The following is a 17,717-nucleotide window of genomic DNA, read 5'->3' on the forward strand; positions in this document are numbered from 1 at the left end:
TTGATTGAGTTTTTATATATGTAAAGTTGAGCAATTATTGAGTAAGTTGCTTAACTTTACATGAATAAATATTTCTGCAAAACTGCTTAAATTTTTATTCACGTAAAACTGACCAATTACTGAGTAAAAGCAATCGCCTTTTTAATTTACCCGGCCTATTCTTACAAGCATATAACATGTTTCTTTGAGTTTTAAGACTGCTCAACGCGGTTAATGCATGTACTGGAAAATACACGAATTTTGCGTTTTTATAAAAAGGTTATGTTTCACTGCATTATTTTAACCCGAATAATTTTTAGAAAAAAATTTTTTTTTTTCTCCTAGCGCTTTAGTTTGTCTAAAATCAAATAAAGTTAAATTTTTTTTAAATTACTCAAGTTTAGATATAAAATTTTGTTTTATAGTTGATGGACCATATTTTGGTATAAAATAGTGCTGCTCTCAATGAAGATAAAACATTAAACTGAGAAAACAACTTTTTCAAACAAGTTTTAAGTTATATGTTTAATTTCTAACCAGTCATATGTCTGCAAACATATTAAAGGTCGAAACAAATTAGTTATTTCAAGTTTAAAATCTTTTTTTTCCATTTTATATGAAAGTTTTTATTAATATGAGTGTGAAGAACACACAAATTGACATACAACTAGTTAGACTTTTAAAGCTAAACCTCTTAAGGTTTATTTAAAAGTCTAAGCTCAAAATTCAAACATTACTGTGATGTGAGCCATCCCTATTTTATAATGCCATAAAACTATTTTACGAAAATTCCGGTCTTTAAATTATCATAGATTAATATATATATTTTATTTGAATATATATATTTTTTATTTTTTTGTAGAAAATATATATACATATTTTCATACTCCATCGCAAAAGATATGTTAAGTTTTAAACAATATATATAGATATTATTTAAACTTAACTTATCTTTTAAAACTTAACATATCATATTGTTTATAAACAAATGTTGCAGACCGGAAAAAAAATATGTTTGTTATCACCGAGAACAAACAAGACAAAAAAGTTTAAGAACTTGCATTAACGGCGTTGAGTGTAGCGACTACATCTTACGCTATTTAATAACAATTTGTGAATTCTCAATTAAATCTGACGTCACAATTTCTTAATCACAAATTACATAACCACGATTAAGTCTTATGATTTCTAATTACAACTTTCTTGTTTTTAAAAACATTTTTTTTTTGTTTAAACTGCTCAAACTAAGTTGGTCGCACAAATGTTTTTTTGTGTGTACATTTTTGAGTTATTCAAATTCTAAATATATATTCATTGATCATTTTATTTATTGGAATTTTGTAAAGTATTACAAGTAGCTTTATAAGTATGCAGTATATATAGTTTTTTTTGCGTTTAAAAAACTTTTTTTCTTTTTAATATTCAAAATAAAAAGTTTACATTATGATATTGCATTAAGAACTCTGACATCATTTGAATTTCGTAACTTATCTGATTATATTGGTATCGTTTTCTTTGCAATAAATAATCAGTATAAATTGCAATTGATACATTTAAGTAATGTCAAGCAAAATGTTATGGTTAGTTTACATTAAAAAAATTGCAAACATAAAGTTTCGGACAGTTTACAATAGAAAAAATGGTGGTTCTAACAGATCAACAACCATATATGTACCAATAAAGCGACGCTTAAAAAAAAAAAAAGTTTTAACGTTAGCGAGTATATTTTTAACACTTTACTTTATTGACTTTGCTTTTAAAAATCGCTATAAAATTCAAAACCAAGAAGAAAAATATCAAACTATGAGTATAGTTTCTAATAGAGACAAAGATAATATATTGAAGAATTCTGTAAACGTTCACTATTGGGACTATATATGTGGATATGCTGTTGAGGATTTAAGAAGTCATCCTTTGTTTCCTCATTCGCCGCTACGCCGAGATACCGTAGATTCATTACATCTTAAACACACTGAGTCGCAATTTGGCGCTCGAATTTTTGGTTACATTCATCCACCTATTAATGGGTTCTATGTGTTTGCAATTAGTTCAGACGATTGCTCCGAAATCTGGTTAAGCAGTGATGCAGATCCTTTGAACTTAGAACTTTTGGCCGAGGTCGGCGGAATTACTGGTAACTTTAAAATTACTTTTGAATAATGAAATGAACCATACTAACTCGCATATAATTTAACTTTAAAAATTATAGAGGTAAATCTGAGCCGTGGTGCAGTGGTTAAAACACTTACCTCAGAGTCAAGGGGTAATGATTTGATAATTGCTCTACCTATAAATACAACATCGGTAAGGAATGCAGCGCTAACTTTTTTATTTACTTTTTTGCGGTGTGGTTAGGTCTTCATAAAGCACGATAATAATCAGAAAACATCATCAGAATGTAGATGAATCAAATAACTTATAAATGTATATTTTATGTATTAATGATCATTGTTTTTTAAAGGAGTTTGCTAACAATGATTTTGGAAATTTATCCAAATTTTAGGGGCCCTAGCAGATGACACAACTTTAATTGTCAAATAGATTCATTCTAATCGTTTCATTTAACAAAGACATTATAGAGTGAACAAAGTTTGATATAAAATGTTACAAATATATAATATATGTTTGTATATTGTATATAACTTACAAATACAGATAGATAGAAACTAAAATAGTGTTTATATTTTTATATAATGTTAAAAATGTTCTAAACAAAACGTTTATTTTAATGTATTCCTACTTATGCGCTACGCAAGTTAAAATAGGCATGAAAATGTCGTTTCTTGACGACTCATAGTAAAATCTAATTTTTAAATATATATAAAAGAATTAAAACTGCAACATTGCTTTAATTTATATTTATTTTATATATATTAATATTTGTGCATAAGTTATTTTCTCTATATGAATTTAAATACCAATATAGGCATATAACTTTTAACCAAACAAATATTTGTGAAAATATGACCAATATTCCATCATAAGCGCCATGTGACCATTCACCTTTTATTCTCCTACTTTTTTGTAACTTAATAGCTAAAAGGGCGATCTAAAAAGCATAAAAAGTTCATCTAAAAAGTAAAAAGGGTCATCTAAAATACATATGAAGAATTGCCATAATTAAATAATTGCCTAATTTCCATAATTAAATAATTGAACTAGATATTAAAAAAAGTTACGATTATTTTCAGAAGAACTAAATAAATTGTGGAACTAACTCAATTTACAACGTTTTTGTTAAAACATTACATACTCTATGAACAAATTAATAAATTTATGTAACAAAAAAATTTCAAAATTATTTAGGTAAAGAATGGTCATACGAAAACCAGTTTGACAAATATCCAAGACAAGAGTCAATACAAGTTCAACTCAATGCTGGTAAAAAGTACTTTTTTGACATTTTATGGAAACAAGAGAGAGCACGTGGTCACGTTCAGGTTTGCTTGCTAAAGCTTTATTTATTCTTTTTTGGTCTTAAGATTATGGGTGTGAAGACCGAAATGGTGCGAATGGTGTGAAATGGTGCGCAGAAAATAATAACTGTAACTATTAAAAATGCAAGAGTGAAAAATTTTAATCAAAGTACCGAGTTCACAGCAACTTTGAGTTTTCAATGAAAAGAAAAACTTTGCATGCGCATTTTGTCTCAAACTTGTTGGTTTGGTAATCCAGTAGTACTGTAGTACTGTAGTTTAAGACTAACTCATACTAAACACGTTTTACGTTTTATTATATTCTAAATGTGTTGCTTTTTTTATTTTAATTATGAAATAAAAACTGTTTTTTGTAGGTTGTTTGGAAAAAACCTGGAGAAATTAAATTTAGTTTTATTGAGAAAAAATACTTTTCAAAATTCTACGACGAAAGTTATATCGAAAATGGAATAATTTATCTAGATCATCTAAAAGACAAGTTACCAGACCTTCCGAGTCACATAAAAATGTTTATAAAGGCACACAATAAAAAACTTAACGAGCGCACAACACTTTACGAAAGAGATAGCGAAGAATTTTTATCACTTCCGCATTTGAAATTTAATACTTTGAGTAATGTATTAGCTACGTGCTCGTACTTCCCAAGCTGGATAATTGAAGCCAATAGCGAAAAAGCTAAAAACCTAGGTGAATATGAGGGGGTACATTTATCTCACTACTACAATATTTCAACTCGAATATTTCCCGTAGATCAAACGTGGAATCACTCATCCGAATGCATAGGTGAATCATTAAAATCGATGCATTGTCAAGGTAATGAGGTGGAAAATGAACTTTCTGCTCAATGGCCTGTAAAAAAATATATGACAGAACTTTCAATAAAATTTCCCAAGTAATAATTAAGTTTTTTTTAATTTATTGTTTTATGAATTTATTTATAGTTTTTATTAATGATTTATTTGTTATAACAGTTATATGGAATTAGAAAAATAATAGATCAATTTATTTAGTCGCTTTAAGTTGCACACAATAGTAAATGTTGAAAGTGTACATGACGTATATGGCAATCGCTATTTGATTGAACTTGTTTTAGAAGACCAAAACAAAATGAAAAGACTTTCGGTCTACGTTTTTCATCCGCTTAATTCAAGCAACTTATGTTACCCAAAAGACTTCCAATGGAAACATGATGCAATGGTTCATTTTATTCTTACAGGTTTGTTTTATAATGGAATAACTAATTTAATAATTATTGATTTTTAATAGTTCTACATAAATATCGCAGTTCTACATATATGTCGCAGTAAACTTCCATGATTTTACTTTTTTTTTTTTTTTTTGTAGTTTAACTTCATGCTCCGTTTTTTTTTCTACTAGTTACTTTTTCGTTTTACTCAATAGTTATATATATATATATATGTACAGAGGCGATTCTACGGAAGGGGGTGTGTGAGTGGGGTGGGGGATGAGTTAGGAAGTGCTACATCCCCCCCCCCATCCCCCGAAGTTGGTTTTTCATGATTTTAGTTGGTTAGTCGGGTATTTGACACAATTCAGTCGATTAAATTTTTGTTTTAGGGGCCTTATTTTTTTAAAAAAAAAAAAAGCCAGTTGGTACTTTTTTGGGATTCACCCCCCCCCCCCTCATTTTATATGTATATATGTATATATGCATATATATATATATATATATATATATATATATATATATATATATATATATATATATATATATATATATATATATATATATATACATATATTTATTTATTTGTTTATATATATATATATATTTATTAATGTATAAATATATTTACCTTAGTTAGAAATCAAGGTGCCTGGGTTCAGCAGTACATTGAATCTTTATCAAATATTTACAAAAAAACAAAGGATGAAAGATTTAATTTGATTATAGTTGATTTTGAAAGTTTTGACGTAAATCTTACAGAATTATTGGCACGAAGTAAACTGCCTCATTGGCAGGTATATATTACGACAAAAAACTCGTTTCTATATAATTATGTTTAATACGTTTTAATTATTTATTCTTCTTTTTAAACTCATCTCTTTGTTTGCTTTATACAAATCTATTTGTTTTTTTCATTGCTTTATACAGATCATTTTTCCAACATAAAAGGTTTAAATAAAAACAATAACATTATCTGATATTTATTGATACAACTGAATTAACTGTAAATGTAATAAATTTAACTATATATTTAAATATTTTAGGTTATTAGGCAAAGTGGCAAGTTTCATAAAACATCAGCTATTCAAAGTGCTGTTAATAGTATAAAAGAAGCCGACAGTATTGCGTTGCAAACAGATTTACATTTGGAGTTTCCTATTAATTTCATTGATAATTCAAGAAAGGTAAAATACACTTTTAGAATTTTGATAAATTTTAGAGATAACTATTTTACTGATAGTGCGATTTTTAATCAAATATTTACTCTAATTTTTTTCATTAGATATTTACAGCAATTTGTTTCTTACGTACAACGCAGGAAAAAATGTAAAACGCATTTACGTTAGCGACCTTTTAGCCCAATAAGTTAAAAATAATAATTATTTTGGTTTTTATTTATTTATTTAGGTGTTACTTCATTGAAAGTTTTTAACAGTATAAGCGACGCCTTATCTTGTAAAACTATTATTAAATTTGTATTTATTTTATTTTTATAATCAAATAAACAGAAATTAAATGCGATTTCATTTCAGGGAAAATGAAATTGCATGTTTTTCATTAATTCTAAAATGCTGATTTCAAAACAGAAATTGAAATATTCATATCACATCAATGTAAAAATTTAAAAAAAAAAAAAAAAAATACTAATTGATTACTGTTTAATTATTACCCTGATGTTATGTCTACATTTAGAACATAAGAAAAAATAAAAAAACAAGCATGGTTTTCTCTAGAAAGTTATTAGCCATTATTAATATTTAGCAAAGGAACAGTGCTTCAAAGCTATTGTCTTTTGTAGCTGCTTGAATGTTTGAATTGAATTGATTAAAATCTGATGGATCTTTAACACCTAGTCCATGATCAATATGTCGTGATGAAGTTTTTCCTCTAGTTTATTATTCCTTGTTTGAATCTAGGTTTTGAAAAAAAAATAATGCTAGTGCAAGAAATGCATCTTGACTGACATTCATTTACTAACATGTTAATGTATTAATTAGATTAATGATTTAAACGAAAATCTTCATCGATTGAAAAAAAACAACATTTATGCCTGCAACTCTTGTTCCTTAATATTGTTGCAACTGTTGCAATTGTATCCCACTTCGCGTGTTTAAGAGACCAATTAAAACACCAGCTTTAATTTTTAGAGGTGGAAGGTAGAATGTACAGAGGTGGAAGGTAGAATGTAAAAAGATGAAAGGTAGATCTTTAGTGAATTAAGAGGTTAAATTTGTGCATTGTGCTTGCCTGCGACAAACTCAGGTATATATTTAACCTTGCTTGACGGCTTCCCTAGAGACTTAAGAAACGTATTCATTTAGTTTAACCTGTTTACATTTCATATAGAAGTGCTACTACTTTGATATCACTGAATATGTTCCAGATGTATGCTGCAATTTTTTTGACTTTGAGTTACGCTCTTATTTGAACGTTGCCTCATGCGCATTTTTTATTCTAGAAACATGCACAATCGAATAAGCTGCTTTATATTGTCATTGTGAAGACAGCAAGACAAGACTTCAAAGGATCACTTACTAAAATATCAAATCATCAGTTAAATGCTTAAAACAAAACTCATGAAACAAATCATTCATATTTTTGCAAAGGTATAAATTTTCTGTCATGAGGTAAAATGCGAACTGTGTCGAATATTTGTTTCTAAAATAAGCTTTATTGGTTACAGGCATTAGTTTTAGGCACCAGACAGTTCAATGGAAGTCACAGGAACCAGACAAATACAAGGTGGGACCCCAAAACCTCTGCTTTTTTTTTTGGTTGTTAAAGTTTGATAAGATCATACAAGGGCAATGAGATTTTTCTTTCTAAGTGATTTTGAAAATGAGTTTTGGTTGATGGAACTAGATGTTCGTTTGATTAGCAACATTTATAGTATTTGTAGAAAAGAGAACGAGATGCAACCAATATAGCGAAGAAAGATGGGTTCAGACTTGGAAGATAGACCAAGCCTAACTACTTTTAAAGTGCGTTTTTGGACCATGTCTAGAGCACATGGTACATCTTTAAAAGATGTACCATGTGAACCAGCTTAAGAATAGCAATAGTGTTTCATACAGAGACGAATAAGAGATTTGTAGAGGTAGAGAATGGAATTGGAAGTGAGATAAAAAGAATCAACCTGAGCAGATGCTAAATTTAAAATGAATTGTATAAATGGTTTTGGTGAGAGGTCAATAGTAAATGGTAATTTAAGAAAAGAAAATGTCGAGGAATCAGTTAGAGGGTTGCCATTTAATAATAATGGAAAGTAGACAGTATAACGATATATGATACTGGTTGCAGTAAATAACTGAGTTTTATAGGAACCTAAGTACAAAAATCTCTGCAAACCCCAAATTGTTCAGAAGAGAGACCAGATTTAAGATTGGCTGTCTACTATAAGTGTTCAAAAAGTGAAGACTTTTTTTTCAAGATAGGAACATAAAATTTCCTAGCAAAGTAAAAATTATATTCATCCTTTGTTTCTCATCCGAGATGTACCAACAATTTTATAGCAAAATAAGTCAAACCTATTTGTTTGCATATTAAAGAACAAAGTAACTTTAGATATTGTAAACTCGCAATTCAAAAACAAAACTGCTCCTTACCCTTTTTCAGATGATGTCGAAGATCTGACATGAACTAAATCTATAAAGCTTAAAAAGAAAAAAAAAAATTTTATTTCTTAATAATTCCAAAAAAGGAGTTTCAAATTTTAAACAATGCTATAGACTGTTAAAACTCAAGGAATCAAAGAAAAAATTTCAATGATATTCTTAAAGTAAAAATTCAAAGATAAATTTATTTCTTTATTTTATTTATTCTGCTTGCTTGTGGTTTATTTTTCCAAATGTACAATTAATTTTAAATGTATCCTACTAAACAGAGTGCTCAATGTTCTTAAAAGAACAGAGCAAATAATAAATATATATATATATATATATATATATATATATATATATATATATATATATATATATATATATATATATATATATATATATATATATATATATATATATATATATATATATATATATATATATATATATATATATATATATATATATATATGTATGTATATATATATATATATATATATATATATATATATATATATATATATATATAATATATATATGAAAAATATCAGAATCATTTGCGCTAGTCCGATAGACAATGAAGATGTGCAAAGCTGGTCAAAAGAATTGTTCTGCGTTCCCCAAAGTTTTTGCTTAGAAGTGAAAAGATTGCCCAAGGTTAAAAATTACTCTAAACCTCATCACTTTGGTCTTGAAATTATTGCAAATGTTTTAATCCAGTATTATTAATGTATAGATATCAGAGCCGTGGCTAGGCTCCCTCACACTTCAATTGGGTGTTGGAGTTAGCAATTTTAGGGGACCCTTTTGCAAATTTAAAGACCTTTTTTTTGTAAAACCTAGGAAAAGAATTTTCTTAACTTATGGGGCCCTAATACCAGATGATGGAAGGGCCTCCAAACCACTAACCACGGCACTGTGAGAAATACATTAAACTTTTCTTTCCAAGTATTTATTGCGTTGGCCTAGAATAACATGTTGTACTGCAAATACAAGAAGTCTAACTTTTATTTTGGACACAATGTTTGTTATGGAACTTTAAATCACTTCTCTAATTCTTTTTTTTTTTCACCGCCCTCCCCTCCCCCTATCAAAGAAGGTGGTTTTCAAGTTATAGTCGGATTTTTAACCAATTTAGTCGGTTAGTCGGGTATTTGACACATTTCAGTTGGGTAAATTTTAGTTTTGAGGACTTTTTTAAGGATTCACCCTTAAAAAAAGTTCTTAAAATATAATTATTAAGAGAATTTTAATACTTAAGCATAAAACCTATGCTATAATTCGGTACAATAAGTAATTATTTAAGAAAACTTTATAAAATCTTAGAAATTTTATGAAATCTTAGAAATATAGGTTATGAAATTCAAACTAGTCTATTTAAGATAAAATGCCCTTTTGTTTACTAATTTTTTTGTTTGAACTTAATCTTCTTGCCAAAAAGATTTTTTTTCCACTTTCAAATATTCAAATAAAAAGATTTCTAACAGTAATTTGTGTTGCTTGAAATATGAGTTTTGCGTTTATGAAATTTAAATGAAAATAACAATTAAATCAAGGCAAGTCTGCCCATTTGATAGAGATCGGCTACTGTTGTCAGATATTGTTTTTTTTTTGTTTTTTTTTGTATCTATATGCTTTCTAGACAAAGAGTCTTTAATATATGTACTTATTTTGCCTTACTTGCATAACAACGTTCCAGTTCTCATTTTGGTCAATTTTATGTTATTTGCAATCTTTAAGTACTTCTTTAAACTGAATGAGGAATTAGTTCAACTATAGTGGGACCAATTCAAAATTCATTTTAAATGAGTATTTGAAAGATATAAAAAGAAAATTAAATAGCTATAGCAAAACTTTTTCCTAAGATTTTACTTTTTAACAACCATTTTAATATGCGCCCTCTTAATAGATGATGTTATAAATTGATTTGATGCAAAGAAAGCACGTTGCATTAAATTAATATTTTAACTTTTAGAGTCTTTTTAAAACTAAAACAACCTTTTTTCTTCTTTCACCTTCTTTCTCCGCATCAGTCTTATCTATCTTTTATGAAGCCTACACGTCTCTTTTTTATCTACACGTCTCTTTTGTAACCATATCATTAAAGAAATTGTACACTCATTCATATATTTGAAAACTATTCGTTTATTTAGCACTGCATTCAAGGTAAAATGGCTTATTCTCCGCTGTTAATGAGATTGGCTTGTGGTAGATACTGTCATAACCCAGGTGGATTTTGGGAAGTTTTTGGATACGGTATTTTTGGAATTTATAAAAGTGACTGGGACAAAACAGGTGGTAGGTTAAGTATAAGTAATATATCGTCGGGGATAGTGCAAATCCGCGTAACTAGCATTGTGCACTATATTTGGATATTAATAATTTTAATACCAAATATTTATTTTTGACATTACAAAAAACATGAATAATATTTTTTATACTAAAATGAACCCAAAATCTGTTGAAATAAAAAAAAATTAAAGTTTTAAACTTTTCCAGTAAAAAAAATGTATTGTAGATATGCGGTATTATCCAATGCTAGTTACGCGGTTTTGCACTATCCCTGACGGTATGATACTATTTAGTTTTGTTCTTACAAACAAACATGATTTTATGCTAAACAAGATTATATTTATGCGATGCAATTTTGAACCGTATAAAGTTTCAAATGTTTATACTATATGCATTTTGATTTTAGGAATGGATGTTGAAAAGTTTCTTCATCGAGATGCTTGGGGAGGAGAAGATTGGGATTTTGCTGATCGTGTGATAAAGAATGGATTAGAAATTGAACGCCTTAGAGTTCCTTACTTCTTTCATTATTTTCATACAAAAAAAGGAATGTGGGACAACAGTTACTAAAAATGTTGTTAAGATGTGGAAGATCTAAACAACGGATAAATTAAACATTATAATAAAGAATATATCATATAACAAATGTATCTTAAAAGAGACTATATTTAAAACTTTATTAGCAAATACAAAACAGATAAATCAGAGTTAAAAACAGGTAAATCAAACATCTTAATAACGAATACTTAGCAACATTTAAAATTCTTTCACTATAACAGTTTTTATTTTATTGTTTTTAAATTGTAAAAATCTTTCATTTATTAATATCAAGTTTTAATTTTATTTATAATAATAAATTATTTTTATTTGTAATAATAGACTTATCTTTATAAATTATAAAAACTTTATAAATTTCTAAAAACTGCCGCTAAAACATTTGATGTTTACGATAAAGTCAAGCTAAGTTGGTGTTTTCGAAAGAGATTTCGATCAACCTTTGATGTTTAGAAATTAAAAAAGTTGTTGTATTTTTTTTTTCGAATCAGTGAATTAAGTTAAATGTTTAAGAAGAATGTTAAAAGCTAATAACAATGTAGTGTAAATAACTTTAGAATCTTACATGATATAAAGTTATAAATTTCATGGCATTATTATACCGTTTTGCATTACATGTCGTTAAATGTCAATCATTAAAGCTACGTAAGCTACCACATGGCGTTTTAAAACATAAAGCAAGATTAGAAATACGTTAAATAGATTTAAAATATAAAATAAAAAAGTTAGCCGGAAATTTTTCTGTCAACCATTTTGTTTTTGTGTTTGACAGTAAATTCACGGTATTGTTTTTAAAAGCATTTCTACATATTATAAATTGTAATTATGTAATTACGCAATTAGGTTATAACTTATATTTATATTAAATTAGTCAATATCTCCAAAACAGCAATAAAAAACTTGGATCAATGATTTTTCATTGCAATAAATCAGAGTAATTCATTGAATGTATTTACCATGTTAAAGTTATCGCTTTAGAGGCGTTTTTTCCAAAACATTGAAAATGGTTCACGTTTGTTCGTGATTTTGACCTTTTTTGACTGAAAATTAAAATTTTAACAAATACATAAACAATTTGTACATTGATCAAAATAATTTAGTAATAACAAATGTAGCTTTTTTAATAGTTGTCACTATTGACAACTAATAAAAAAAGTTGTCATGATATATTTAGCAATATTTTGATATAGGGGAAGATGAGGCAAGATGGGAATTGTTTTAAAAACCCTAAGTTATTGCAAAACAGTCAATCATGAAGCAATTGTACGTTGTTTTTTTGTATGTTTATTTTACCATAATGATTTATATCCTGCATGAATTTTCAGTTTTCAAGTAGAAAAGTTTTTTTTTAATTTTTAATAGAAATTAAAATACAAAACTCATAAGTTTGTCATCTGATTACGTGATCGAAGCAAGATGACTTTTCTGACTCCAATTTCTTAAAATTTTGAAAAGTTTATTGTTCTAACTAAAGTAAAACAAAATAAACAGAATATTTCTGAAAAAATTAGACCCGAAGGATACCTTCCATTAGCAATTACCAAAACTGAGTATTTTTTTAAGCGCAAAAATAAACTTATGTTCATAAAATTACGTTAACAATACTTAAAAAAACCAATTGGTTTTTTTATTGTTAACAAGTATTGTTAACGTAAGTTTAAAATACAAAATATAAATACATACTAAAAGTATTACTATGAAAGATGTTTTTATGCGGATGAAAGTTTTCAATTAATAATTGTCGCGGTCAATGTTATGATTGTGCCGGCGTTATGAAAGATTGTAAGTCTGGAATTGCATAGAAAATAAGTGACCTCAAACCCAAAGCACTATATTCCCATTGTTGTGGTCACACTTTAATCTTAGCAGTAAATGATTCGCTTAAAGCTATCAGCATCATGAAAAATGCTCTGAACACTGAAATTACTATGTTGATAAAAAAAATCTCCCAAATGTGAATGCCTTTTCAAAAAGGTAAAAAAAAAAAATTCTCCCTGGGACACCTGGTATTCGTGTACTCAGCTCTACACGCTGGATGGTAAGAGCAGAATCATTTTATTCCATATCTGAAAACTATGAAGCTCTACAAGATGCTTGGGAAAAAGCTTAATCTGAGACAAAAGGCAGTGAGATTGTTTCCTGAATAGGTGCAGCACAAATGGACAAACTTTCTTGTTTGGAATTGGATTGGGCAAGACAATTCTATGCATGGTAGACAATTTATCAAAAAGTTTGCAAAAGGTTACACTTTCGGCTAGTGAAGGTTAGAAAGTTAACGAAAGAACATTAATTACATTGAAATCTATCCGGTCTGAAAATTTGTTTGAGCTATTTTGGAACCGTATTGAAATCAAAAGAAAATTGCTTCAACTAGAAAAACCTGCTTTACCCTGCCATTGCAAAGTACCTCGTTGTTTTGAAAGAGGTGCATCTGCATCAGTATTATCTGAAAATTCTACTTTTAACTTTTTCAAGAAGAAATATTTCGAAGCTATAGAAATGACAATTGGTAGCATTCAATCTTGATTTGAACAACAAGGATATTTAATGCTTCAAAAAATAGAATCAGTACTTATTAATGTTTCAACTGAAGGAAGTTCAATAAATATAGGAGTTCTTGCTTTCTATGTTACAGATTTGAATGCTGCAAGATTGCATGCACAATTATAAGTTATGCACGAATCCACAATTAAACCTTTAGACACTCTACAAAAAGTTCTTAATTTTATCAGGTAAGACATGAATGGATTTCCTATAAACCTCGTTGTTAATTATTTAATAATTACGACTGCAGTGTGTCTCAAATCGACTAACATATGCACTACAATGCATATTTGTATGGTAATATAACACATAATTTTTTGTGTTTTACAGAGAAGCAAATGAAGTTGAAAAGGAATCATTATTACGATACTAGTGAGAGAGCTTTCAGCGCACAACGAAGAATCAAAACTTGGTTTAGATGCACCATGAACCGAGCATGGTTAAACTGGTGTATGCTGTTAAACATACACAAAAAAAAACTGATGAACTGAACATCATAGATATAGCCAATGATTTTTGTAGCCGAATTGATGGTAGAAAAACTGTATTTTGATAATTTTGAAAAAAAATCTTGAAACTGCTATAATGTTTTATAAATTTCTTTTACTACATAAAACTTAAAGTTTGTAAAAATAAAAAAAATAAAAAATAGCCAAAATTTATTTTCCGTTTCTGATCTATATTTTAATTTCCGAATCACGTATGCATTCGAAAATATTATATTTTAAGGCCGAATTTTACTTCTTATCATTAAAAACATTTTTAAATAATAAAATGCCTCAAAAGTATAAGCATTACTAGAGAATTCTGAAGAGTTTTATTTTTAAAAGACATGTTTTTTGCGCCCCTACTCTACAAAGCCTACCCTCCTTCCCCAGATTGAATAAGTTGTCTACGGCCATAAAATATCATTATCAGTTATCATTTTAATATCTTTTTTCAGTTATTTAGGTACCTTAATTATTAAAAATAATAATAATAATAGTTATAAAGATACCTAGAATATATTGTGATTTTAAAGCAGCAGTGGCACAGTGGTAGCGCACTTGCCTCAAAAACAAAGGTCCGTGGTTCAAACCCTACCTCTGAGCAATTTTTGTGACATCGGTTAGGAACAAGGCGTGAACTTCCTATTAAATGCTCAACCGCGGTGCTCTGTGATAAAACCGTAAGGACTACTTGGGGCACCTAAATAAAAAATCAAAAAAAAAAAAAAAAAAAAAATTTTTATGAATTTGAAATACCTCCAGTAATATTGCATGTTCAGGATAATTTTTTTTTTGAATCTTTTTTTAAAAATTTGAATGTGATGATAAGAAAAATATTAGCTAAATTCGGTCCAGCTAATATGAAATACTTTTTTATTTTTCTTGCTATGCTAATAGGATAATTCAAGAGTTGTCTATTTATTTCAATAGCTTTGGGTAAAAAGCAATTTTTGTTTAATGATTACTAATGATTTCAATTATATATTGCCAAAATTATTTAGAATCATTTTTGTATTTCTCAAAAGAGTTGGTGCAGTATTTTATTAAGGCTTTCTCTTTATTTTTTAAATTGTTTATAGAATGATTTATTTTGAATTGTTTTCAATTTTAAGTATTTAATATACAGTTTTTTTTTATTTTTAAAGATTTTCTTAAATCTTTCGTAATCTATGGTGATTTTATATTTTTGTTTGATTTATATAGCTTACATTTTGGAAAGTTTACATCAAAAATTTCTTAAAATATTTAAAAAAATGCGTCGAACTTTTTGTTTAGTTCAGTAGTAATAATGAAACTCCAATTTATTCAAGATAATTGTTCTCTTAATAAGTCAAAGTTTTTATCGTTAAGAAGGCGCGCGCGTGTGTGTGCATGAGTGTATGTGTGTGTGTGAATGCGTGTGTGTGCATGTGTATGTGATATGTATAAAAACGATTTTAAAAAAATATGGCAATATATACGAGCATACAGTATATATAATTAAATATATACAATGTAAAATATATATATATATATATAAATATATATATATATATATATATATATATTTATATATATATACATATATATGTATATACATTCCCTATATATATATATATATATATATATATATATATATATATATATATATATATATATATATATATATATATATATATATATATATATATATATATATATATATATATATATGTATATATATATATACATATATATATATATATATATATATATATATATATATATATATATATATATATATATATATATATATATATATATATATATATATATATGTATATATATATATATATATATATACATATATATATATATATATATATATATATATATATATATATATACATATATATGTATATACATTCCCTAGGTTTTGAAGCAGGTGTTAAGTAAAAATTTTTAAGTCGCAATTTAATTAAGTTAAGTTTAGGAACTTTTTATTGGCGTCTCGTGAGTTAAATTTTTTTGATCGGTACAATGGCTTTTAGATTATTTTAATAAGTAATATATTGGTGATACATTAAGTAAAGAACTGATAAATAGCCTTTGCAAATATCTCTTAAATTTATTAGAAATTTTAAAAATCTTTCGAGGGTACTTTTTTTTTTTTCTTATTCCGTACTGGTTTATTTTTTGTTTTTGTTTTATTATTTATCTCCCCTAGGCCAAGAGAGTCGCTACAGTCGTAGAAGCTCCTTCAATGCGGTTACAACCTTCCCTCAACTCCCTAACTCCGAAATACAAATTTTGACGAACAAAGCTGCTGCAAAAAACAGTTTTAACATTTTTCAAAAAATAATTTTTTTTCAACTTATTAAACTCTATATAGAGACTCCATCAAAAGATTAGGATGACTTTAGCTACCTTAATCTTTTGATATCTAACCTTTTTTTTTTAAGCCTGTTTCTGTTTATATAAATTTTAAATGGGCTCTATTATCATTAACTAAAACAAACGCACGCGTGACACGGCACGCAACTAATTTATAATCTTTTAATTAACGCACAGAGACTTTATGTTTAACTTTAAAATTGAATTCCTTGAACAAGAAAACTACTATTCTATGATTGTATTAATTACTTCACATTAGTTCGACTTCAGAAATGGAGAGGTCACACCCAATTACATTTTTGATAAATTTGAAATCACTGGTCATACCATATAAACTTTTCATATTTTTAAAACAAAACAAAAATCACGTGCTGAGATGTTGTTGTTTCTTAAAATGAGCCTTGATTACGCACTTAAAATACAGATGTCGGTTATTTGCAAAATAGTTCCAAATTGTATTAAAGTAAAAACTCCAAAGAAGCTTGGAAAAAATGAAGCTGTTTAAAAGTGGAAAAGGGTCTTTTGAGTGCAGAATTTTGCTTCTTGATAATACTGAGCAAAGACACACTCTTACGGTAAAATCTGTTAATCTATATTTATGATTTTGCCTTCAAATTAAAATTTAGTAAATAATTAATACACATATATTTGCATAGCGTAGTCTCCGTGTGTATAAATATATAAGTAATAATAATCATAGTAATAATATTATTAATAAAAACCATAACAATGATAACAACATAGCAACAACAAAAACAACAAAAATAACAAATAATAATATAAATAATAATAATTGTTGTTGTTGTTATTGCTGTTGGTATTATTATTTTTATTATTGATATTATTTTATTATTATTATTATTATTATTATTATTATTATTATTATTATTATTATTATTATTATTATTACTACTATTATTATTATTAAATATGTATGTATGTATGTATGTATGTATGTATGCATGTATGTATGTATGTATGTATGTACATACATACATATAAAGATATATACATATGTATGTATAATTTATATATTTTTATATGTATGTATGTATGTATGTATGTATGTATGTATGTATGTATGTATGTATGTATGTATACATGCATATAAAGATATATAAAGTATACATACATACATGTTATATATATATATATATATATATATATATATATATATATATATATATATATATATATATGTATATATATATATAATATTTACAACAAAAATATATATACAATATTTTTAGAGAGTAATATGTTATATATATATATATATATA

The 17,717-nt window shown here is 26.8% G+C and overlaps 2 protein-coding genes across 3 annotated transcripts in view; both read left to right on the plus strand.

Moving 5' to 3' along the window:
- Window positions 1–1,413: 1,413 nt before the first annotated feature.
- LOC100206963 (N-acetyl-beta-glucosaminyl-glycoprotein 4-beta-N-acetylgalactosaminyltransferase 1) lies at window positions 1,414–11,366 on the plus strand. The gene is made up of 8 exons (XM_065817011.1): window positions 1,414–2,113; window positions 3,286–3,419; window positions 3,773–4,308; window positions 4,427–4,632; window positions 5,239–5,399; window positions 5,649–5,789; window positions 10,358–10,502; window positions 10,903–11,366. Exons 1-8 carry the CDS (start codon window positions 1,540–1,542, stop codon window positions 11,064–11,066), a joined length of 2,061 nt encoding a protein of 686 aa, XP_065673083.1. The 5' UTR covers window positions 1,414–1,539; the 3' UTR covers window positions 11,067–11,366.
- A 5,439-nt stretch (window positions 11,367–16,805) lies between these two features.
- Window positions 16,806–17,717, plus strand: part of LOC100214125 (band 4.1-like protein 5) — a 44,889-nt gene continuing 43,977 nt past the window's right edge. For both annotated transcript variants that reach the window (XM_065817012.1, XM_065817013.1), the window contains exon 1: window positions 16,806–17,010. In XM_065817012.1, the coding sequence (XP_065673084.1) occupies window positions 16,927–17,010 (84 nt within the window). In that variant the 5' untranslated portion in view covers window positions 16,806–16,926. The remainder of the gene's footprint in view (window positions 17,011–17,717) is intronic.

The sequence above is a fragment of the Hydra vulgaris genome, chromosome 13 (assembly GCF_038396675.1).
Source record: "Hydra vulgaris chromosome 13, alternate assembly HydraT2T_AEP".
In the NCBI taxonomy this organism is placed as follows: Eukaryota; Metazoa; Cnidaria; class Hydrozoa; order Anthoathecata; family Hydridae; genus Hydra; species Hydra vulgaris.